At 41.9% G+C, this 26,577-nt stretch overlaps 1 protein-coding gene across 1 annotated transcript in view; it reads right to left on the bottom strand.

The window, feature by feature from the left end:
* The window catches only part of ADAMTS10 (ADAM metallopeptidase with thrombospondin type 1 motif 10), a 66,188-nt gene that overhangs the window by 32,152 nt on the left and 7,459 nt on the right, over positions 1-26,577 (bottom strand). The window contains exons 6-13 of the mRNA XM_018567954.1: positions 25,889-26,028; positions 24,389-24,432; positions 23,672-23,777; positions 16,936-17,082; positions 14,248-14,389; positions 9,518-9,625; positions 5,618-5,763; positions 5,421-5,484 (exon numbers count right to left, since the gene is read on the bottom strand). Of these exons, the coding sequence (XP_018423456.1) occupies positions 5,421-5,484; positions 5,618-5,763; positions 9,518-9,625; positions 14,248-14,389; positions 16,936-17,082; positions 23,672-23,777; positions 24,389-24,432; positions 25,889-26,028 (897 nt within the window). The remainder of the gene's footprint in view (positions 1-5,420; positions 5,485-5,617; positions 5,764-9,517; positions 9,626-14,247; positions 14,390-16,935; positions 17,083-23,671; positions 23,778-24,388; positions 24,433-25,888; positions 26,029-26,577) is intronic.

The following is a 26,577-nucleotide window of genomic DNA, read 5'->3' as shown; positions in this document are numbered from 1 at the left end:
CCGTCGTTTTTTTAAAACTATTTTTAATTTTCTCTTTTTTATTTTCTTTAAACTATTTTAATTTTTTTTTACATTTTCCTAAATTTTAAAACAATTTTTAAACTTTTTTTTTCATTTATTTCACTTATTTTCTATTCTGCTTAGTACCTCAGAGGTATCGAGCAGAATAGCCAAGCCGAATGCCGCTCGGCTATTCACTTATTGCTATTCGGCCCCTAAGTGTGAAATCAGCCGTACAAGCCAGAAGTGAATAGCCGAACGTTGTTCGGCTCACTTCACTTCGGCTGGGTTATTCACTCGCCCGCCTTCGGCAGCTTTGTGAATAACCCCCATAGTCTCTGTAGAAACAGTCTGTAAGGGCTCTACTTCAGAGTCAGAGATGATAATAGGGCTTTGTTGGTGATTAGGTCCCAGAAGAGCCGTAAGTAGGTTTTACCATTGATGGCAACACAGTGTCCCAGAATTTTCCATTAGCGTTGCACAAACTGAATAAAAAAATCAGAAGGGAAAATAAGAGGCCTGGCAGACACTAAAGGGTTTTCAGGCTTAGTCAGTGTAGCCATAGAAGCTGCTGATGAGGATATAGAAATAGGGGATCCAGGATTTATTGTACAGGCATCGGATCCTTCTAAAGATACTAGTGAATTGTTCCTTGAAGCAGCAGGGAGGTGTGGAACAAGGTAACCCACTGCAGCAGGACTGTTCTCTGAACATCTGTTACAAGTTTTGTTGCACCAGCTACTGACCGAGAGTGAGGCAAGGCTGTGTGCATTCACAAATCCAGCCAGAGGAGCTGGTGTTGATCATAGGAAGCTGGAGGTAACCAGAATATTGAAGGCAGGCATGTAAAGGACTGGGAAACTAGTGAAGCAGAAATCACTTCAACAGTGGTAGCTGCAGGAAATGCTCCCTTCTAAACTGAAGGATAGCAAAAGAAACAAGGTGTGCATGCGCTATCAATATTGTCTATATTAGAGCACTAAGGTTCCTCCGGCTAAACGGTTACCGCAAGAAAAGGGGCCCAAGGGGCACTCAAATTATCTTAACCAAAACCCTGAGACCCTGAGTCATGAGAGACAGGGTCACAACAAAGTAATGCCATGGGTAGTAACACAGTACAGTAAGGTCTGGATAGCACCATGGGCAGAGCTCAGTGCCCAAAGGTCACATTCCAGACAAGCCCTGCATTCTTCCATCTAGCCGGGTCCAGGTGCAGTCTCCAACGCTGAGGATTAGTCAGTCTAGATAGCTGCTTTTAGAGACCAGCTCAAGTAGCTTATTAAAAGTTTTGCTTAAAGAAAAAAACTGAGGCATGACGGTTTGGAGGTAGGGGTTATATGGGGATGGCCTAATGTTTTTTTTGTTTTTTTTTACAGTGTCCAAACCTCCTGAAGGTAGCAGTATGACCCATTTTATCAGAATAACAGCTTATCCTGCATCCCTTAATGAAGGATAAACAAAAGAGACCATTTATTTTGGACTGCTTAGTGTTTGCTCTTTCCATGTTTTCCATGTTATATATTGCTTGTTTCTAAACTGTTTTTTCTTTTCTACATGCAAGAAAGCCTGAATTGGAATCCTCTTTAGCCTTCTAACTTTTATGCTCTCAGGCATTGCTATAGGGTCAGTGCAGGGTCAATGATGTCAGAAGGATGTTGCTTGGAATATGGAGCTATGAGGATGAAAGTGTGAAGCTTCTTTACTCAATCATTCCACATGTTTATTGTATGCGTGGGATGCTTTGGGAAAACACTGGGTGTACAAAGAAGCTCCTCAGAGGTCTAATTTGGCAGTGCTGATAAGAAGTGGGATTCCATGCCCTTTTCATTTTCATAGAGAGGAACCATTAAGTGAAATGTATGCAATCTTAATCTCAGAGTTTATGCAATGTTGTAAGCAAGTTTGCTCACAGGTTTGCAGAGCACCAGTGTACTAAAATTAGTATTACCTGTCTACCAAATTATTAAAAGCCTATACACACACCTTTGGCTGGTTCTAGTTTGTGTTACAAGCACACAAAACTATTTGTGCAACCACTGATATTTAATGTTGGACAGGGAATAAAAATCAAGCTTAAGATGTATATATGATCTTTCACATTTCTGGCACAAGTATTCATCCTGGCACGAGGGCATAATTAATAATATATAGCCTACAGTGTAAGGATCAGCAGCCTTTGGAAGCCCAAACCATCTTACAGATACTCTAAAGAACTCTAGTCTTGAATCTGCTAGAGTATCAAGATTTGTGGTGTGTTCAGTTTAAATGTACATAATATGGAACATGTACAGTTTAGATGTTGAGTTTCCAGTTTTTACTTATATAAAGTCTTCAATGGCTTTACTGAAGTCTGAAAACCACTTTAAGAAAAAGATCTCAAGGATTATTAAACATTTCAAGCAGCAAAAATTTCCAATTGAACCCCTTTTCACCTTGTTTTTACTGAGCTATCCCAAAGGACATCCACGCAGTATTTACTTAATTCTAAAACTGCCTATCCTATACTAATATTTGAAATGTATTCTGGGCCCTAAAAATTAAATTCAACATTGAATAATTCAATTGAATAGTTCAATAAACACTGTAATTAAAAAAAAACTTCCTGTTGTGTCTCTGGAATGAAAGGCGAATTTCCCCAATGGGAAATGGACAGCAAAGAAAGAGAAAATGTTTAAGGGTGTTAACTATTCTCAGCTGTTAGATATACATTAAGGTGATTGGTTTTGTTTAAGCTAACCTTGCTATAAACATGCAAGGTCCACTTTTTTACATTGGAAAAAAAATGCATTAAATATACTTACCTTTAACCTGGCTTCCATCAGGGGCACCTAGGAGAAGGCTGGAAACTTTGCTGCCATATGTAATTTCTGCTCCAAATTGAAAGCTTTGTGTGTAGCAGAGAATGCTGTCCATGAACCCATCGCACTCAAAACCGCTGTTCCTTATAAAAGACGGGTGCTGTGGCAGTTGACGGATGGCAACCGTCTATAATCACAGGATAACATAGACACCGGCACTCCAAGTAATGAATCAATGGCGTCTGTTTATTGACGCATGAAACATAGCACAATGCATCAAAAAGCTTTTAGATGCGTTATGCTATGTTTGCTATGCTATGAAAAAAAACATTATTATAATAATATTATCACCCATATATATTAATATTACCCATCTTCTACAGTGGTGTTACATTCCCTATCTAGGTGATTATGTAGTTCTGGGACCTGTGATGACCTCTTCCAGCACTAGCATACACATGGCATACATAGAATCAATGTAAACTAAGGTGATCTTAGGCCTCCTTGGGGTGTCACCCTTGACATGTACCTATACCCTGGAGCTGGGTCCTAGGCACTGATCCGTACAGCGCACACAGCAGAGGATAGTCCAGTGTACAGGAGGTGCTGCTGATTGCTCTGTGCAGAGTCCAGCTCGCCTCTTATATCCCAGGGCTCAGGATCCACACTGGCCGAGGGGGGTGCCCTCCTGGTGAGTTGCAGCTGTTATGCTGTGCTGGCCCTGGCCATCTGACATAGCGGGCCATGTTGGGACCAATGACAGAATACATGGAAATCAATTTAAAGAACTAGGTTGCAAGCTGAAGGGAAGGAACTCCAAGTTAATATTCTCCGGAATATTGCCTGTGACATGCGAAACACAGGAAAGACAGCAGGAGCTTAGAGAGCTAAACGCATGGCTGGAGACCTGGTGTAAGAGTGAAGGCTTTCTGTTTCTGGAGCACTGGGCTGACTTTTCATTGGGGTGCAACCTATATTCCTATATGCTAAAGATGGTCTGCACCTAAATGGAAGGGGAGCCCCTTACTGTTTAATCTTATGATAAATGACAGAGTTGGGGATTAAAAGTACTATTTCTGTGTTTGAAGATGACACCAAGTTAAGTAGTGGAATACAGTCCTTACAGGATGTCTCCAACTTACAACCAGATCCGAATGCACTGTTTGATTGGGCATTTATTTGGCAAATGAGGTTTAATGTTGATAAATTTAAAGTTATGCACTTATAGCGGCCGTCAGCCGGAGAGGGGCTTTTACTCTTGTCGAGCTGCAGCTGTTGCGCTGTGCTGGCCTGGCCATCGGGCGTAGGGAGCTGGGTTAGGCTGATTGTGTTCGACCTGGCCTGGCTCAGCCCGGCCCACCAGGCAAGTGCCCGGTATGCCCAATGGCCAGTTCGGCCCTGCATGCAAGGAAGGAAGGCTTTGAAAGACATGTGAACTGGGCAGGTTCCGGAAGAGGGGACACGCGCTTGCTGCCCTCACTTTCTGCTGTTCAACCAGGCTGCATGCCTAGATAAGGGTCTGGTAGGAATTGTAGAGGGAACCGCACAACATGTTTTCCATTCTTTTTAAAGGACAGTGTACATAAAATATGTTGTGGGCATGTAGCCTGAGTGGCCAGGAAAGGGAGGCCAGCAAGTGTTCATATTCCGCTTCCTGTATACCAGGCCATATGCCTTTCAACATTGGAGGAGAAGTACCTTGCAAGGTGGGGGTGGCAAAGACTTCCCTGTGGAAGGCACCTTGGAAGGGACCCTTAAAATAATAAGGCATCCAGCTATCTGCTCCTTCCCAGGGAAATAAGTACAGGGGTACATTGGTAACCATTCTCACAAACAAGTACATTTAAATAAACACACCAATGTGTTTATATAACACCCCCAAGCATGTTATTTAAAGGATTTGTGTATTTTCAATGGTGCTTTTTGCGCTGCATAAAAAGACTCTCTCCGCTGAATGGTATTAGCCTTGAAAAAGGACAGAAAAAAAGCTTGTTTTGCCTCCCATAGACTTCAATAGGGGTCAGCACTAAGTTTGGGGTTCACAAATTCTCACTGGATTTGCCAAACCTGGCTGAAACTGAACCTTGCCAGATTGACTCATCCCTACTTGTAATGTGTCTGCTTTAAATTGTATGTATAGCCAAAAAGTTTTTCTTTAGCTTTGAAAAGAGTAGGGATGGATAAGATATATATAAGGTTTTTATAGCAGTCTGTGTCTCTGCTGGTAAAATTAACCCTCTCTGTTTCTGTCCAGGACAAACAGTAAGTAATGGAAAATCCAAACTTTTACAGTTGTCCCAGAAAAAGGGGTGAGTGAAAATCTTCCAATGGGGATACCTATTTTGGTGACAAGTGTCTAAAAGGAGAGGAGGAAGTAAGTAAGCACTTGGGAGGTGGGTTAAGCTCTGAATATTGTATATTCTACAGAGGTGGGCTGAGGAGTTTTTACTTAAATGTAAACCTCCTTGTTCTCTACTCTACCCCAAAAAAAATACTGGGCTATACAAACACTTTGAATATCTTGCACAAACTTGTTTGCTTGCATGTTTTGGAATACAAAAACAGTAATCCACAAACTTACACATATGCCACATCCACACAGTTTTCTTGAGCTGTACTCACATCAATATTGCAAGATCTATATCTCTTCCTTTCCCCAAGGCAATATTTTCCTCCAATAGTTGGCCTAAAACCCAGAGTAGAGATTAAAATGATTATTGCCTCAATACAAATAAGTTCATTATAGAATAAAAAACAGCCAATAATGAAACATGTAACATATGAAGATACCATAAAGCAACAAAGGTGAATAAACCTACCTAGGACTGTCACAATGTCTGACAGATGATGACACTCCTCCTCCACAGGTCCTGCTGCATTCTCCCCAAGAAGACCAGGGTCCCCAAGCTCCATCCACTCCCTCAGGCCGTGTCCCAAAAAGAACACATTCCCTTTTATAGCACCACTAAAAATTAAATGTACAAAAAATTACAAGGTTGCATTTCCACTAAAGCAATAGTTTTGGATGTAATATCGCCATTGTGCTCTTTACTAAGTAAATACAAAATACATTTGCAAGAAATGTTTATGAACCCTGAAGATTTTTCTGGATATCTGAACGAATAGTTCCTAAAATGTGATCTAAACTTTCAAGTTGGGGGTGAGCAAACCATGGCCTCCTGAAAGCTTATCTCCTCCCATTGGGGAGGAGAGATGCTAGGGATACACTGAATTTTCTGCCGCATTTTCTGCCGTCATGGTACTTTTGGCTATTTGCCCATAAGTGCCATTTTTGAACGAACTTTCAGTGCATCCCTAGTTTTTAGACATCATGCTGGCCTAGACACATCTGAACCATGATGTCTGTTGTACAAGCTTCACCTCTTGTGTCATGTCATATTTTAGTAAGAATGTGCTGATGAAAGCAGCTTATAGTCTGCTTTATATGCAGGGCTACAAGAGAAAGGAGACATGGCTTTATGTTTTGTGAAGTATAGAACTCTTCGATACATCTCCTGCACATCTTTTTTCTCTTGAAATTTAGGAAAATGTAGCCACAAATGTTCACAGGTGGAGAAGAGGAAAACAAAATAATTAAACAGTAATCACAATTTCTATATTTTTAGACTTGGCATTGCCCCCTCTAATCTGGCTGCCCAAGGTACTGGCCCACAAGCTCTCCGCGCCGCCACATGCTGTGACAACAAGTCTAAAATGGATTACAAACTGGTAAGGGGGTTGGTAAGAGGAAAGTGCCTTCTGCCCTGTTATTAAGCACACAGCATTACAATAGCCCATACTGAAGCCACATATGCTTTTGGCCACATATGCTTTGGTTGATTAAACAACAACAACTGGGCGGAGTCGGCCGTGACATCACGGCCAACTCTGCCCAGTTGGGGTTTTTTTTGTCCAGGACCTGCTAGAAGACTCTGGCAGGTGCCAGCCAAAAGTAAACAGTTGGGCGGAGCTATCGGTGATGTCAATGCTAGCTCCGCCCAGTTGTTTATATTTTGCCAGTATCTGTCTGATTCTTCATTCTGCGACGGGAGTTTGATGCATGCAGTCGGCTCAGCATGCGTCGTTTCTTTAAATTATTTATTTATGTATTATTTTTACTTTTTAAAAGGGGTATTAAAGAGGTACCCTGATGTGAATAAGCCCCCTTCCCGCACCCCCACAAACAATGCCCCAGGGCTTGTGGGGAAGAGACCCTTGTCCCTAATGGCACAGGGACAAGGTGCTTTTTCAGGGGCGACCCTGGAAAAGCACCCTCCCAGTGCTAAGTGCATGTGGCCTGGTATTGCAGTAAGGTGGGGAGTGCTCGCTCGTCCCCACCCTTTTCCTGCCCTGCCAGGCCTGTGCTCGGATCAAGGGTCTGGTTGGGAATTTTAGGGGGGACCCCACATCTTTTTTCCCCATTTTTGGGGGTGGGGTTCCTCCTTAAAATTCTTACCAGACCTTAAAGTGCCAGGTATGACTTTATGGGGGAACCCCAAACACTTTTTTTTATTTTGCCCTGGGGTCCCTCCCCGTTATTACTTTTGGGGGGAACCCCAAGTTTTTTTTTTTTAATGGGGTCCTTCCTAACTTTCCTACCAGACCTAAAGGGTCTGGTATGGTTTGGGAGGGGGACCCCATGCTGTTTTTTGTTTTCTTTTCTTTTCTTTTACATTTTTATATTTATTTTCTTGACTTTTTTTTCTTTTTCTTTACATTTATTTAAATATTTTTTAAACAATTTTTTTTTCATTTGTTTACATTTTTTTCTATTCTGCTCGCTACCTCAGAGGAAGTGAGCAGAATAGCTGAGCAGCATTCGGCTATTCACTCACTGCCATTCGGGCCCTATGAGAATAGGGGTGAACGGCAGCGAGTGAGCTGCCGGAGCTTTGGCTCAGCTGATCCAGATGTTGAATCGGCTGAGTCGAACTCCTTCGGCACTTCAACTCAGCCGAACACGAAGAGCAGTGAATAGTCAAATGTGGTTCCGCTCTGTTCACTTTGGCTCGGTTACTCACTCGGCTGCCTAAGGCAGCTTTGTGACCCCCTAAGTGTGGAGATATCTCCAAAATATAATCCATTGTTAATGATTTTATTGAATATAAATTAAAAGCTTGATGACCATTACCCTTTAAACATTTACATACATGGGGGTCTTGTAAAATTTTCTGGTGGATTTTAGAATTAGAGTAAAAGCTTACATATGAATATATCTGCAAACCAAATCATAGGGGATGCCTGCAATTTTCTTTGTAAAATAATGATTTCATATAGCTAATAAAAATATATAGACTATAAAAGATGTAAATAGAATTTAACCAAAACCATTTTAGTTTCACTTTAAAGTTTAGGATTAGGGGCAGGTAGAGTAATAAGTTTTTAGGAAATAATTAACAGGTTAAGGTTCTTTATTAACTTTAAAGGTTTTGTCAAGAGTAAATATTAGGGTAGGTTAACTGTTGAGTTTTAGGTTAGGTAAAGGGTTGCGTTTCACTATTGGAGGAGATTTACAGGGCTATTCACAAAAGGGTGAAGAGTTTGGAAAAGGCAGAAGTGAACAATATTGGACAAAATAGCGGATTTGGATTCTCCTATTCAGCTATGTTGTCCTAGATTGATCACTTCTCCTGCCTTCTCCAAACTCTTCACCCTTTTGTGAACAGCCCTGTAAGTGTTAATAATTAGTTATATTTGAGTTAAAGTTGAGTTGAATTGAGTTATTTTGGGGCAAACAAAAAACTGCCTTTGCAGTTGGACTGCTTCCCTCACTGCAAGGGTTAAGCACTTGTCTATGCCTAGGGGATAGGAAAACTCTATTTTACTGCTGCTGTTGGTTCATTAGACCAGTCCCTGCAGCCTCTTCTCCCCTTTGCTCTGGTGGTCTAAGAACTACTGACGTCATCATGTCTAATGCAGGTTCCATAGAACTGTAGTAGACGTGAGAATGCCGAGGGATATTCCGTCAGCCATAGCTGAAGGGGGAGAGGTAAACCCTGACCCTAGGGGGAGCAGGATCAGATAAATAAAATAGCCTTTTCTGGTCCCCTAGGCATAAACAAGTACTTTTCCCTTGCACTGTGGGGGCAGCTCCACTGCATTGGTAGTTTTTTTGGCTTGCCCAGAAATTAGCTTTAAGTTTTGAGCAGAGAAGGGAAGGATTTAAAACACTTCCATGCTTTACTCTATGCTAGATACATTTCCACTCACTCACTGTCCCAAAGACAATGCTTTGATCAGAAAGGGAGTGAGGGAAAATCGATAACAGCAACACAGAAAAAAATGTGTTTCTTTAGTAGAGTAAGAGAAGCCTGGAACCCCATTCAGTGTTCTATTGCTTTCTGTGTCTCTGTTCCAGATTTTCCTTTCTATTGAAACTGTTGTCACTATCACAGTAATTGAGCAATAATCTCTCCAATAGAGCCCCAGAAAAAATTGACAGGGGTTCTAGGTGATAGTTGGGAAGATTACAGTAAAAATTGCAATAAATGTTTGTGCCAATGCTGTACCTATAGCACTGAAAACGTACCAGCATATTTACTGGGTATTTCAGGGGTGTCACCAAAGTCTGTTGCAGAAATCTACTCACTCATCTACTAATCTTAAATCGCACTCTTGGGCATGCTACATCTGCAAGCCAAATTATTTCAATCAGCAACCAACTTTCTTTTATATGCTGTAACTTGTTCTTTGTAATTCCTCTGGGCAATATTTCTTACCCCCTTTTCAATGGTATTAGTTTGACAGATGGTCCCTTCAGCAGCTGGAATGCTGTTAGTGATGCAACGGCCAGTTTTGCTTAAACACCAAAGTTCACTGCATACCTCCTGATAAGAGAAAACACAATCATTGAGAAATGTTGTGGTCCACTATGTTTTTAAGCATGAACCATTTTTTATTAAACATGAAGACTTTAGGTCAAATAATTGATAAAATAGCATGGAGTGGAACTCTAGCTGGAACTTAAAACTAGATTGTGTCTGCTGTGTTGTTTTAATAACTATGAGGTCACTATTATATTAAGCTGCAGGAATTACTTTAGCTTTGTTCATTATTCTACTACATAATAGTTTTCTCATAAAATGTTCAGATCACATACATAACTATTGCATCGGTGCTGAATCTTGATTTGTTCTCATTAAATTGGATTTAAACCCTTCTAAGTCCATATTTTCTATGAATTTTATTTTATATTCCCCTCAAATGGCAGGACTTCCTTCAAGCAATATGGGACGCAAAGAGATTTAAAAAACAAAACAAAACACTGTAATGCTCCATTCACCCTTAGGACTTTTGTAGCTGAAAGGGCTAAGCACTACAACACTCAAACAGAGGGTTTCCATAATTTTCAATGGCCCCTGTTCACATCTGAGCGTTCTGTCCCCTGTAGCCAAATGCCTGTTACTGTTGTTGCGTGTTTTCTGCAAAAGAAGCAGCTCTCTTCTTTGTAAACACACCTTAAGCTGAATAGGCCTGAAATAAACACAGTAAAAACACCTACAAAATGTCTGTATTAATGCAGGGATTCCAACCTGAAATAAGTCATTTCAGGGTGGTGCCCTTCTCATTTAAAAAGACAACTAGGAAGAGAGCACCCCCCTGAAATAATGGCAGATAGCAAAGAAGCTAATGCTTCCCTTGTTATCTGCTGTTTATTTTTAGTGTTCTGACAGCTGCTGCCATCAGGACAACAAAAAAAAGAAAACGGCATAGGAACTAATAGCTAGATTGCTATTGGCTATTTCAACTTGCAATAGCCAATAGCAAGCTGGCTATTGCACCCGCCCTCTGCTGCTATCAATCAGCAGCGGTGGACCTGATGGAGAACTTCAGGTCCACCTCTGCTGATTGACAGTAGCAATGGGCGGATGCAATAGATAGTGTTACGTACCTTATGGGAGACCGGATGTGAGAGGAGGCTTCCCTTGCACCTTGTGTCCTGGGAGACTCTGATGATGGGAACAGAGACTAGACAAGTGGCAGGAGTGCCAGTGGTGTTGAGCACCGTGCAAGTCGTAATCCGATGAGACGAGCCGAGGTCAAATCCAAGCGGGAAATCCAGGTACAAAAAGGGTTAGGCAAAAGAGTGGTCAAATAACAGTTCCGAGGTCAAGGCAGGCAGAAATCAAGGTTAGTCAAGGAAGTCCCGGTCACAAGAATCAGGCAAGTTTTCACGAATCACAGGAACAAGGAATAGCTGATGATAATCCAGCAACATGGTGGTGCTGTCGCTGAGCTTATATAGGGGAAGTGATGTCAGTTCCTATGCGCCGCAATGGTGCGTTTCCGTGCTGGTAATCTACCGCTTATGCAGTTGGCGGGGATCCATTACAGATAGTCTGCTATTGGCTATTGGGAATTAAAATAGCCAATAGCAATCTAGCTATTAGTTCCTATGCCTTTTTTTTTTCTGACTGATGGCGGCCGGCGTGCCTGGGAGCGGCTATCTAATAGCGGGAGACTCCCGGAACATCTGGGAGAGTTGAGATGTCTGTTAATGTCTGAATTAAAGTGACACTAAAATCTTAAAAATGCATTCAAGTACCTTCATTATTAACCAAAATATACCTTATTTGTATATCATTCGGCTGTAGATGCTCAAATCATCTCTGAATTCATGCTGACATTGTCCTTCCTTCTGGAGGGTGGCTACTTTTGTTCCCCATGGTCCTTGTGTGTGTGGTAAATTAGCCACCGCTCCAGGCTTGCTCCTGTGATGGAATTCAATCTAACGTTTACTTTACTAATTTGTATTGAGATTGTAGTTCTTCACGGGAGCAAGTTTGGAGTGGTGGTTTCTTTACCACACACAGGGACAATGGGGAACAAAAGTAACCACCTTCCAGAAGGCAAGACTGCACCAATTCAGAGATGATTTGAGGATCTACAGCTGAGTGATACACAAATAAGATACGTTTTTGTTAATAGTTAAGGTACTTGAATACATTGTTAAGATTTACGTCCTGAGTTTAGTGTCACTTTAAAGGAGAACTCTGGGGTTAAGGCTTTTCCCCACAAACTAGTGTCCTCCCGTCACCCTTGGCTCAGTATACCGCAAGCTATAGCTCGCGGTATACTGAGACGCCGCAGTATACCACGAGCTGCTGCTCGCGGTATACTAAGACGCCGCAGCTGAAGCGGATCCCGACAATTATGTCTGGATCTGCCCAGCTGCGTGACTGACAGCGTGCTCTGCCTATCCAGAGGCAGAGCCAGCTGTACCCGCCCCCTCCCCTGTCCGTTCCGCCAGTCAGCGCTGCTGGCGGATCGGAGCGGGGAGGGGGGAATCCAACGTGTGTGACAGTCTCATTGTCACAGATCGGCTAGAACTATGAGGTGAGTGAAAAGCACTCACCTCATAGTTCTCCTTTAAGTTTTAATTTGAGGAACAACAATTCATGCACACCTTGAAACGTTTATTGTAAGATGAATGAAAACTGATATTTATACATAGTCATAACTGCCTTTTTTTAGTCAATGTTTTTTAGCTTTTCCTCTGTTCTGAAGGGACAGATTTCTAGCCACCTGACCTTTCTCTAATGGTAACCACATGCATTTCTGTCAGTCCTGCCCAACTTGCATATATTACTTGCAGCATGTTCTCTTTGTTTTGAAAGAAATAAATCATGTTAATGAAATATGAAACAGAATATAATATAATAGTATTTTATGTCACATATTAAAGTGACATTAAAGGATACATTTTTTCCCTCCCCCCAATGTTAATGTCAGCACTTGCCTTAAATGATGTCTCTTAATCCGATCTTCTTCTTTCCTGATGTTTTCATCTGTCCCTCCAGCGGTGCCGCGGCTGTCCGATCCAGCGCTGAATCCTCTGTCCTTGCTGGCACTTCCGATCTCACGGTGTCTGCATGCGGGTGCACGATTCCATAGACTTACCTTGCGTCTCTGCTAGTCTCCCGGCCGAGAATCCGAACAGCGCATGCGCCCGCCCCAAGATGCTTTGCGGCTGCCCGAGCAGTTTTGATTTTCGGGCGGGAGCGTGCAGCGAAAACAAGGTAAGTTTAAACCGCTGTTAAAGCTGTTTTTAAAAAAAATAACTTTCTGCCTATATCTACTGCTTGATAGCAGTAGATATAGGCAAAAAAACTGAGCATTTAGAACCCCTTTAAGCTATGACAGAGTAGGTGATAGGATTTCAGATAAAAAGTCCCATAATTTATATGGAACTTTGTTAGTTCTTTAGAGGGCATCAACATATAATACTAGATATGTAAGTTGTTTTAGATCAATAAGAGTGGACCCAAAAAAATATTTTCTCAAGAATACCACCTCTTAAATCATAAGCCTGTTTTTCAAATACTGGGGAAAGAAAGATGGGGCAATTGCCTGTAACAAATAATTTGCTTGACTGCTGTATATCAAGTGCTGTATATTCTAGTTTGCTAACTCAAGAGAATAATGTTTTCTTTACATTTTCAGATTTAGATTGACGATACATTATAATACTAAAATCATTGTGAGACATCCACAGACCACCAGGGAAAGGCCTGAGGGGAGATCCTGCCAGTGCAACCTACCCCCCAAACACCATGTGAATAATTATCTGCACAATGCTGCTTTCTGCTATAGGGTCTGATGGATGAAAGGTCCTTTAAACTTTTTGTAAAGTATTCAGAAATACTTAAGGACCTACTTAAGGAGGGCTGCATCAGCAGTCCAAACTTTAACCATTTCCACCAGTCAACAAGGAGAGGAAAGAGAAAGTAGGGGCTAGAGGAGAGTAAAGGGGCACAGGGCAAGGTGTGACATGGCTGTGCCTCTACCAACACGGAGAGTATGGACAGCCTGCAAGGCTGTAGAGAGGGAGAGCCACCAGACCAAAAGGGATAGGTGTCCGGAACCTCAGGGACAGCATGTTACCCTAGAGAGACATCCACAGACCACCAGGGAAAGGCCTGAGGGGAGATCCTGCCAGTGCAACCTACCCCCAAACACCATCATCCTGAAAGGACATTGCAGCTTATGTGGCATCCACCCTTATCCAGCCTGCCAGAGTACCCATCAGAGGACAGACTGTTGTCAGGAGGATGTCCTACGCTAATTTGAAATAAAAGAAAGGCACTTTTAGTGGACTTCATGTGCAATCTTCCCATTTTCTTCATCTGCATATTGTGACTAAAAGTCCAAACTTTTGGTCCTGTGGTCTCTGCTGAAATGGAGAATTAACCAGTCGGAACTCTGATCCTCCCCTTCAACAGAGATCATATAAACAGAAGCCTATGCTTCTATGCACATGGCCAGCACTGAAAGGAGCCTGGAGCAATGTTTTCTCCAGCTCTTAAATGACTCTTTATCTATGCTTCCCAACAAAATTATTGACATGTTAACGTTTCAGTAAAAGTCCATTTTAAGCCTTATGTCACACACCAAGAATTTCCTAATTTCTTTTCATGAACTGGCAAGACAATATAGGAAGGGACTCTACCCCGTATTTACACTGGCGAGATTTAATTCCATGCTGGAAACGGCACTGATCATCTGCATCATAGGCCTGTCCTGGAGCTTGTGTCGGATAAATAAAATCCTGACGCGGGGGTGCGTTATTCAGGCAGAGGCCCAGGCCTGAACTGTGGACATAAGAAGAGAGGAAGTCTGCATCAGCATGTGTGTGAAAGCAGCATACTACAGAAGCGTATATATTTCAGAATATATATAATTATGGTATAAGGAAATATTGAGATATACTTTGACCTGGCAGACTTATACAGGCAGTTGATTTGGTTGGAAATTTCCCCATTGCTCATGCCGGCCCATGACAGAGGGACATTGTGTCTACCCAACATTTAGAACAATGTAATATAACCATGACCTATAGCAGATTATTTAACAGATTTGCTTCACAGCATGAAACTCAGTACATTGTTTATAGACAAGAATCTGCCACAGTTTGAGGTTTTTCACAAAACTGGAAAACGTCTTTTTTGGACAAATTACCCTAGAACTGGGAGTCATACCTCTTGTCCCCACATCTAACTATACACTCCTATTAAATGTGTTATCTATTACAGCCATAACCAGAAATCACCTTTCACCGCACCTTTGATACCATGGCTGCTTTTCATATTGACAGAGTAAACCTGTAAAATGTGATATGCTGCAAATCTCTTTATTTTGTTAAAGCACAGAACTGTATCATGCTATGCCTCTGTGTAGAGAAGAATGTTCCCACCCACTCCACCACCTTCTTTTTTACTTAATTTGTTGACAGCAGGCTTTATGTTGCACAGGTTTAACATTGGGGCCATTTTCTAGAAGATGCCTAGGTGCCAGAACCTAGTAACACCACCGTACTACTGTTAAGCATCTGTGTTGTATACTCTGTTCTGTGAAAAGGGAATGTGGGGTAAGAAAGAAGGAAACTACTTTTGTTTGGTACACAGACACTTAGTTAACTAGGCTAAAATGGCCTATCTTCACAAGCATTAACTTCTTACAGACTGTAGCTGTTATGATTAAAACAAAAACTCAATGGGCTGCTGTGGCCAACTTTTCTTTACAGTAGTAGAAGTACAATAGTATTATTTGCTGCAAGAAAGTCATGCAGCCTTTAATAAATAATTTTTATTGATTTTGAAGTTTCTGTCTGTGCAGTGGGGGTTCAATAGCATAACCATTCACCCCATATAGAACCAATTCCTATACTTGGTTCAACCTTGTTTTCTATTCAATAGGCAGTTCTTTAAACAGGTTCCTACCTACATTCCCCCTAGTCCTAGCTTTCACAGCCTCTGTACCAGTCTTTTATAATGAACAGTATCATATGCCTTTTGCAAAATCTGAACACACCACATTAATAGCATTTCCCAACTCTAGATTAGAACTAAGCTGCTCATAAAAGTCATGTTTTTTATATATGACCTATCTTTTATGGACACGTACTTATACTCCCTGATTACAGTATTCTCTTCTGTGCTTGTTTGTATATCATCCTTGACTATACTTTCAAATATTTCACACATTAAAGAAATCATGCTTACTAGCCTATAGTTTTATTGTTCCTGATTTTTTTTCCTGTCCCAGACATCAGCTTGCGGAACTTACTCTGGTAAAAGAGGGCTTAAATACATTAGATATCCTTGAAAGAACATCCCTAAAGTAACTTTACACTTAAGATTTGTTCAAGCCAACGCATGGTTGTAATAGAAGAAATTACATAATGGTCACCTATACCATGTAAGTGTTAGACACTTTTCTAAAGCTCACGCAAGGTGTGGCTGAGGTAATCTGACAATGGGAACTTACATTATTCAGGGCACTGAGGTTTCCCTGGTATACAAATATCAACAGGCTTTTTTGATCAAGAACCTAGCTCCTTTTATGCCTCACGATTGGCCCATAGGGGCCTTACGAATTATTAGTAAGGTGTGAGGCTGTTTGATGATTGCATACCAGAAGACCACAGAGTATAGGGGACCAGAGGTGCTTTATATGAAGTCCTACCTTGCACTTGAAGGTGGCCACTATGCTATGTGTTAGTTTAATTTGTATATTATGGGCATATTTTCACTTTACCTATTGTCTACAAATTTTACAGAGCTCAGAATCCTTCCTTGCTATAGCAGAAATCTGTGCCTCGTCTACCAGCTTATGTTTTACTTAAAGACTATTCTCACAGTGCATTGTATTAACACAACTCATTTTCATGTGTTAAGGTGTGCTGCATTAAGGGAACCCATTTATTTTGAATTGGCTGGCATCACACATTAACCCACAAAAAAAACCTACCTGTAGCATTCATAGAAATATGTTATGTGCATTGTGGTGCACTGTACTGCAGGTGCAATAGCAGCTACTGTCTAAGTGTGTGTAAATTAATAGCGCCACAACGCACATCGTAATCTAAGTTAGTGTCTCATTACCATAATGCATCAATTGTAATTTGGCACTAAATCTAACTCAAGTATTATGAAAATGTATCATTATTACAATATTATTATTATTATTATTATTATTATTAGTGTTATGTTAGTAAATCACTCTCTTATTTACTCTCTTTATTGCCCCAAGCAATTAAAATGAGCATGCAGAGATTGCTTTTGCAATTTTTTCCCAGTAGGTCAAAGTAGATTAAACAATGTTGAATTGTATAACGAGTATATTTCAAGAGACTTACTCCAAGAAGCTGGTGATATAGTCCCTGCTACAGGCTGACCACACAAATGGATTAGTTTTCATGGTAATGTGAGCTGCCATGAGCTTTGCTGTCTCTTGACCTCGCGATCCACAGCCATTACCTATACCGTCATGATTCATGCCAAAGCTAAAGGAAGAAAATGTTTATTTGATTTAATTTTTTTGTCACTACAAAACCCAGTAAAAAGAAAGTTAGCCAATTGTCTGCATTTAGGTATATTTAAATATTTGTATATGTAATTCAATGCCTATATATTCTGATTAGTGGTTTGTATGCACCCCTGGTGAGAGCCTGCACAACTCGCCCGAGAGCTCACACTGACCTACTGAGAGCCCATACAATCCTCCTTGCCCCACAGAGCCCCCACTAATTATCAGGGAGCCACCATTGACCAGCAGATAGCCCCACTGGCCACATGACAGTCCGCATTGGCCACCTGAGAGCCTAATTAGGGAGCCGCCTCTGTTGCACCTGCACGCACTTGTGAAACTCTCTGGACCCCTGGTGAGAGCCTGCACAACTCACCTGAGAGCTCACACTGACCTCCTGAGAGCCCATACAAACCTCCTTGCTGTATTATGTATTGCTGGGATTTGTAGTCCTCTATAGCTGATGCCATTCTGCATTGCTGTATTATGTATTGCTGGGATTTGTAGTCCTCTATAGCTGATGCCATTCTGCATAGCTGTATAATGTATTGTTGGGAATTGTAGTCCTCTATAGCTGTTGGTATTCTTCATTGCTGTACAATGTATTTCCGAGATTTATAGTCCTCTATAGCTGGTGGGATTATTCTACATTGTTGTATAATGTGCTGAGATTTGTAGTCCCTCTACAGCTTGGAGTTAGTGGCAGAACTACCAGGGTCGCAGCAGTCATGCACACGCACAGCACTGATGAGGCATCCCTACGCTACCAATGTGTTCTAACTTTCCTCAACCCATACATTTCTCTACCGGGTCTCTTCCAGGTGCGCATGTCATGAATAAAGGGGGTCATGAAAACAGCTGATTCGGATGACTCGGCCCCACTGGAAGTGACACAGTCGAGAAAATGTATAGGGTAGAGAAAAATGATAGAACACTGACTTTGACAATGTCTGGCTCCTCCCACAGCTCACAGCCCAGAAGCATGGACAGCCAGCGGCGGTCTACAGTGGGCGAGAGTGCCTAAGTACCGGATGTGGAGCGCAGTAAGGTTAGAACCAGGTAGGGAGCCCAGTGGGAGGAGAACACCCTTCCCCAGCCAGCCACCCCTTTCATGGACTTCCTAGGAGAGCGAGGAAGACCGGTGGGGGGGGGGCTAAGTTGCTGCACCATGGGCCTCTGGGTTGTACTTGCCCCCTGGGCTAAAGGTTGCCAGTCAGCCCCTGCTGTATTCCACAACTGCCGGACGCCGAGAGCTGATTAAATTGTGGATGGCATCGGTGCCCGGCCGTTGCGGTATGCAGGATTGTGGGTGGCGTTGGACTACATGTCGCAACCGCGGGCTGCCGATGCCATCCGCAATTAAATCAGCTCATCTGTGCCCAGCGGTTGCGACATGCAATGAAAATGTATAGTGCCCCCCCAGATTTGACTGTTGTATCTTATGTGCCCCCCCTACATATTGTTCCTAGAGTCGCCACTGTTTGTACTAGAAGAATCCACTGTTGGGACTGTTATATAACATTGATGGCACAAATGTAACGCAGACATCTTTTTATTTAGAAGTGGAATTATAATTTAAGTTTTAAAAAGAATACATTGATGATTTACAAATGACATAAATAAAGTTTCCAAACCTATGAAAACATTAATTATTATGTTTGTCGTATTGTTTTTACACAAAATGTTTTAAATTTTTGGTAAAGGCACATTCATTTAAATCAGAGACATTGACTTTGATTCACTAAAGGAGGAAATATTCACGCAATTTATTATTTGAACATTATTTGAACATTCTCAACTCCTTTAATTAATTAGCTTCCTGCTTCATAGGCTCATACATTTCTGGACTGTAGTAGGTGTGATGAATACATGAATGTGGTTGTACAATGCGTGTGTATTGCAGGCAAACCCATCACTACAGACATTCCTGCAGCCATAGGCTTCTTTTATAATACCAGTGTTTCCAAGCTATTTGCTCTTTTTTCAGTGCCGGAAAATTTCTTGGACATTGAGAAATGTATTGTTTGCTGATGATGAAACTGCCTTTTCAAAGCAATTTTACCTCCTATTACAGTCTATGAAAATATTAGCAAAATGCCCCTGAAGCAATTTCACTGGAAAGGACACCAAAAATGCTTGTCAAATGCAACACACTACTTTGAGATCACTTGTCAACACCCATTAATCATTGTGCATTATTGAATGTTATTTCATGTTTGGCTGGTGTGCATGAGCTATGCAGGGAACTGTTTCCAGTATTCTGCCACTTAATAAGCTGGGGAGACTGGCATAGGGGATTTGCATATAACAACCTGCAATTTAGAAGAAAATCAGAAGCAACTTTGCAACTGCATGGGGTAAAAGAAAGACAACCTACATTGGTATGCCTGGCCACTTAAAGTGACAGCCAAGTAACTGTGGTCTGAGACAGTGTAGCTGTTACAAACAGGAAAAAATGTCTGCTCCCTCTCTGTAGATGGTTTAGCAAGGTACAGAGAAATAACTTAAATCTGTATCTCTTCTCATGCTGGGCAGAACTTCTGTTTTGCAGCAGACTGCCTTGTCTCTGAAATGGATACATGGTGTCTGTGTGTAGGTTCACAACCTGAGCCAGCACTACAGGAAGAGGCACTCAGCTGCAAAGGGAAGTTCTCCCCCAGCATGAGAAGACATGAGGATTTAAAAGAAAGAGCAGCAAAGAGAAGGGAAACTACCATGGATTACAGTAAGGCACACATTACAGTATTGGTTTATGTTAAAAAATCTGAGGGTTTAATGTCACTTTAAGTTATTTCTCTGTACCTTGCTAAACCATCTACAGAGAGGGAGCAGACATTTTTTCCTGTTTGTAACAGTTACACTGTCTCAGAGTACAATTACTTGGCTGTATTCTCCCTCTGGGGACCCTTTGCTTGTTGACATTATGGCTAACTAGAACCTGGATGCAGGCAAAAATGCCTGCTTCACCATTAGCAAAGTACATCACTGGGAAGGTGTTTAGTATATTGCAGGTGTGTTTAAGGTAGTAAAGAGTGCTGCAGTGACCTGTGGTGGTGAAGCAAAGAAAATTCAGGGCATCTGCTTTGGGTGCCAAGGTCTAATTTACACGTGAAGACATGTGTACGTTTGGAATAGCTTTTAAGAACTAATACTAGAGAGTTCCTGACAAAAGAACAGTCTGATTATCATGACTGCTCAAAAAAATTTGAAAATGCTGCAAAAATATTTCCAGCTGTTTGAAGGAATGTCTGATGAGTTTTGCAAGGCCAAACTGTTCTCCTGAGTGCTAAATAACTAACCTGGTGCCAAATTACATTTAAATTGACAGCTTCTATGGGATCACTACTACACAAACTAGAGTGGTAATATTTTCATAAAGTCACATTTATACAAAGTTAGGCCAAGCAGACCTTAAAATGACCACATCAACTTGCAACCTTAAAAGGAATGTAACACTTTTCATACCAACTCTTTGACAAACAAACAAAGGTACATTTTTATATCAAGCAATACTGAAACATCACTGTTGACTGGAAGAAAATCTGGACTAGCTTAATTAAAGTTTATGCTTCCAATAGGAGAGATTATTTGGGGAGATGGATGTATACAGGTCAAAGCTATAGTGCATAAAACTTACAGTCACACACAGCGGGAGAAATATTTAGGCTTGGGTATGTTTGACTTATTTTGGAATTGGTGACTATCACAAGATCATCTATATACTGATGCTTTCCGATACTGCAGGGGCAACAGCCTTTATGAACTGTATGCGAGAGGATTAATTGTCTAGAAGAGCAATAATGCTAAACATTCACCCCAAAGATATACCAAATCTGTTGGTGTCCAATGAAGAGCAAGGAGTGCTCACCTGCACGGCTTAAGCTTTGTGGTCTCCGGACCGCAATGTTATTGCCCATTTGTGAATATTTAAGGAAAAAGGTAAAACTTGTTTGGGATGTACTTTCACAATGGGGCAGTTAGGTAAAGAACTATTCTTGGTAGGGATGCGGCGATACCGGTTTTTCGGTATCGAGTACATCGAGCAAGTATAAAATATTTTTCTTTCGGTACTTCCGTTAGCATCGAGCCAGCTTCACGGGTAGTCAGAAAGCCAGGTGGCGTGTCATTATCTTGATTGCCCGGGAAGCCGGCTCCATGCTGATTGGCCGGGACGCTGGCTTCCCAGGCAATCAGCATCGAGCTGGCTGTTTGACCGGCTTGATGCTGATTGGCCGGGAAGCCGGCTTCCCAGCTAATCAGCATTGAGCCAGTCAAACAGCATGGCTTCTGAGTTGTTAACTGCCGCCCGGCTTTCTGATTGGCCGGGAAGCCAGGCTCTTTGTTCCATTTGTCAGGTTTTTAATGCTCCCAACTGGGGATGTTTCCCTGTGCTTTGTGTTTTCCTGACCATATGGACCATCTATATCTCTACATATCTTTAATAGTCCACTTGCCTGCTTAGCTTTTTTAGTCTTGGGGCTGCTAGCCCCTCATTTCTCATGTCCATGTGATTTATGGCCACTTCCAGGATTACTCAAACAAGTCATGTCAAGGGGCATGTCTATAACATCTACTGGCAGATATTTAGCCACAATACAGTGTGGCAGTGTAAGCCAATACCACGGTGTTAGGTGGCCTCAAAGTCACCCAGGGTTCTCAGCCAGAGGGGCTGAGTGGCTCCAGGAAGACAGTATGTGTACCAGGAGAGAACTGCCTTTTCAGTTATTTCCAGGTTGTCTGGATCATAGTTGGGATCCTGGAGCCAGGAGATTTCTTAGAGCTCTGGGTGGGATGAAATCTCCATTCCTGGGTCCATGTTTTGGTAGTGACCAGCACCTGATTGTGCACCTGTGTACATCCTTCATGAAGAGTGTGCTGGGATGTGTTCAGGGCCCCACCTGTGAGTCAGGAGAGCTCCACCCTGGGGAGTGTTGGAGTTGTGTGTGCGCAGGGAGCACACGGACACAGACCACCTCGAGTGCTTGCTAGACGCACACGGAACAGCCAGGGGTGGCTGGGAGAGGTCAGGAAGGTTGGTGACCCGAGGACCTGCGGTACAGTCTGCTAAGAGAGCAGAGTGAGGGCTCACGAGGGGTGAGCAGCGTGAGTGTCTTGTAGCTGAGGAAAGCTACAGAGCCATAACAAGGACTGTCTTATGTTGCTGTTTCAAGCTATTTTGTGTTTGCCCTTTCAATAAACTGTGTTTCCTTGACTTACCTGTACTACAGTGGAGTGTCCTTGTTACAACAGTCATACTTCAGCTCCAAATCTGATACCAGTTTTGGCTATACATACACCTTAATGAGCAAACAAGGGCACACATACCAGAAGACCAGGTATAGATCTGGACAGATTAATGACAAAACACAGAGCTTGCAACTTCCAGCTGACAGGTGAGAGAGGTGCTGGAATGTTTATATGTCACCAGTGCTAAATTGTGTGTGCTTCTATAAAGCTACTGGTGGCGAGTAACTCTTAAGGCCTGGCTAGTAGCTCAGGACTTGAAATTTTGAGCCCTGGCCTAAAGTATGGATTCACCGATACTAATACTAGTATGGAGTCGGGCGACAGTTAATGAACCGCCTCCCGCCTTCCTGATTGGCCAGAAGCTGGCTCCATGCTGATTGGCTGGGAAGGCCAATCAGCATTGAGCTGGGCAAACAGCATCAAGCCAGCTTCCTGGCCAATCAGGAAGCTAGGCAGCGGGTAATGACCCGGCTTCCTGATTGGCCAGGAAGCTGACTCGATGATGATTGGCTAGGATGCCGGCTTCCATGCCAGCACAAGCACCGGTATCTTTGACTGTAGTGACAAAAAAAGTCGAAGGAGCAGGATGGAAAATTATTTTCGAACGAACGAAATTCTGTGAATGTGATTTTCGTTCGGGAAACTCCATTCATTTCAAAATCGAATGTTAAAATAAAACAACATTTTTTGTGACATTCGTCAAGTGTCTGATGGCATTATCGGGTGGTAAAGAGAGATCTTTCATTAGTAAAAAAAAGATATTTTGTTCGGAAACCTACTAGTGTATGGCTAGCTTAACATTAGCTTTGCATAAAGGCTGTTGTAAACTCTATTGCACACTCCAACTTTGGCAATCCCAGAATAGCAGATGTGAAAACTCAGACTATAAATCAGACATTAGAATCAGGCAAGAAATATATAATTGACTGTTATTTTGAGGGCATACTATGGATTTATGTACAGAAGTATAGAACAACATGAACAGGTCAATATTTTTGCAGAAATACCTTTTTTTCAGTACTTCTGTGATAACAGGCATATGATTTCATTTGTATTAGTTATGTGTCTTAAATACTCTGTATGGCTCCAAAGGCTAGCAAAAAGACAGGTTCCCTACCTACAAGATAGTATTCTTTCCCCCTAAAATGATAAAAGTTGCTCCATGTAACAATTACAGAGATTAAAAGATATTAGAATGTAAAATTAATTAATACTTCAGTAGGTACTACCCAAAAAAATAACTTTGATCAGGAACCATATGCTGATTGCTAGATGCAAGATTGGAAGAAGATGGAAACCTGTACATGGAACTCACTCACGTGTGTCCCACCTCGTGTGCAATGGTGAAGGCTGTTGCTAGACCAATATCCTCATTTATACTGCAACTTCTCTCTCTTTCACACATGCCACCCACTGGTGCCAAACCTAAAGAATAATAGGGAAAATAAAACATTAATTTTATCACAGATCTGGAAATGATCTTTACACATTCTTTTAAAAAGCTTAAGTGTACATTAACGGACAATTTACATCTAACATTGCGGCAACATGCACATTACTGCAATGTACGACAATACACGTTACATTGATGCATTGCAGTGCCATTCATTTTAAATAGCACCTCAATGCATGCATTGAAACACCCAACATGCCTGATTTTTGGGATGTTTAGGTGTGTTGGATCAGGCAGACGCGCCCTCCAATCAGGCACTGTAGAGGCCCGCTCGCAGTGGCCTCGGAAGAGCGAGCGGCCGCCCGATGACAGAGACGGGTGATCGTGTCAGAGAGAGGGAGCCATGGCTTCGTTTAGCTGGGGTCGTGATGGCGCCCCCCCTCAGTCCTGTGCCCGGGGCAAGTGCCCCCCTGTCCCCCCCCGGTTGTTACGCCACTGGTCAGAAGCACATTGATTTTAATGGGTGGCCTTAATGTATCGCATTTTAACATGTGAAATAACATGCATTAACGTATTTGCAATAACACACCGCACAAATGTATAATAGCCCTCAACTAGGAATATAAAACAAATTATTTCTCACCTAATGTTCCACATGGCTTGTTTTTGTAAATACAAATATCATATCTGTAAAATAAAATGCTTAAAGATAAAACCTATAATGCATTTAGATTTAATATGAATAATTAAAGAAATTCCTGTTATAGTGTACCATTGGGGGCCCCCTAATTACATACTGAAAGTGCATAATGGTTGGCAAATGTTGATATTTGTTCTTTTAGAATACAACTGTAGCATTCCATTGAATGCAGTCATCATTTTAACTATAAGAAGACACTAATTGTTCATGATCCCTTCAAGTTACTACTATTGCTTTATATAGAACTTTAGCTATGACAATGATCATTAGAAAACTGTTTATACTTGAAGTGAGAGGTGTAAATTCTGGCCTTAGCTGTTGCAGCCTTGGCCATCTGGCTCCCACATTCTCCCCAAGGCTCAAGTGCAATAATATCTTGTAGAAAATGTAAACAAGGTGACACAATGGTTTCTATGACAAAAGAAACCGCAAAATTACACATCCACTCGCTTGTTATATCTTGTCTTGACTATTGCATCTCCCTCCTCATTGGCCTTCCACTACACAGGCTATCCCCCCTTCAGTCTATCATGAATGCAGCTGCTAGACTCATTCACCTAACCAATCGCTCAGTGTCTGCAACCCCCCTCTGTCAATCCCTGCACTGGCTTCCACTCGCCCAAAATAATAAAATTCAAATACATTCTCCCCAAGGCTCAAGTGCAATAATATCTTGTAGAAAATGTAAACAAGGTGACACAATGGTTTCTATGACAAAAGAAACCGCAAAATTACACATCCACTCGCTTGTTATATCTTGTCTTGACTATTGCATCTCCCTCCTCATTGGCCTTCCACTACACAGGCTATCCCCCCTTCAGTCTATCATGAATGCAGCTGCTAGACTCATTCACCTAACCAATCGCTCAGTGTCTGCAACCCCCCTCTGTCAATCCCTGCACTGGCTTCCACTCGCCCAAAATAATAAAATTCAAAATATTAACAATCACTTACAAAGCCATCCACAACTCCACCCCGGCTATATCTCAAACATGGTCTCAAAGTATCACCCTAACCGTCGGCTCCGCTCATCCCAAAACCTCCTGCTTTCCAGCTCCCTTGTCAACTCCTTCCATGCTCGCCTCCAGGACTTCTCTAGAGTATCCCCCATCCTCTGGAATTCTTTACTCCAACCTGTCAGTCTGTTGCCCACCTTGACTGCCTTTAGGCATTCCCTAAAAACTCATCTCTTCAGGGAAGCCTATCCCACCTCAACCTAACCGCTCAACCATCACGTTCTCAAACAATTCATCCCCACATAGCTCCTTCCTCATGTATCACTTCCCCCTCCCTTTTAGATTGTAAGCCCTCCTTACCATCTTGTCTTGATTTGTATTGTGATTGTAATGTCTTCCTTATATTGTAAAGTGCTGCGCAAACTGTTGGCGCTATATAAATCCTGTATAATAATAATATCTGCAGTCTCTAATAATGTTTCATTACCTGGTTATCAAGACAGCTGTGTCATGGTCAGCTATGCCACTCTCCGTGATTGCATTACCATTCCGGCTTACAATGGACTTTTGCCACCTGCAGAAGCTGTCAAGAGACTTTCCTGCATGGTGGTTAATTTCCAAGTTGGGCTGCAGACAACAATAATGTTATAATCACATTAACTCATTTTATCGCATCAAGGGTGCTAATACATCTCATTAGCATCGTTAAGCATATTCAAGACAAATTTCAGTTACCTATATCAACTAATTAGACTCCATTTTTGAACCTAAAAAAAGCATTGGCTTTGCATTGCCTTTTTAAATAATTTATATGTCGGTGAAGCACTTTATCAGAATGTTGGAAGGTATTTAGATCTGTTGATATTTTAGTTAAGTGGCTGCTCTTTAAAATCCGATGGGTCTGAAGAGGAGGTCCCCAGATTGATATCAGTAAGCGCCAGACATAGGGTTGGAAGTCCATTTCAATGCTCATTCAACAAGAGAGTAAAAAAGATAGCCAATGCATTTGGTGGAGGCTAACCAATCCCTCTTCACCAGGGCTTGTGCTGGGGAGGATTTGAATAAAACTGGATGAAGAGCAAGTATCTTGAAGTTAATTACTCATGGATCAATGGCCTGTTCTGTTCACCAGTCTAGCAGCCTGCTGTGGTTACTAGTTCAGCAGCTTGGCTGTAG

This window comes from Nanorana parkeri, unplaced genomic scaffold, assembly GCF_000935625.1.
Source record: "Nanorana parkeri isolate BGI_ZX_2015 unplaced genomic scaffold, ASM93562v1 scaffold1120, whole genome shotgun sequence".
Taxonomy (NCBI): domain Eukaryota; kingdom Metazoa; phylum Chordata; class Amphibia; order Anura; family Dicroglossidae; genus Nanorana; species Nanorana parkeri.
Note: the sequence above shows the minus strand (reverse complement) of the source record. Positions and strands in the feature narration are given on the sequence as shown.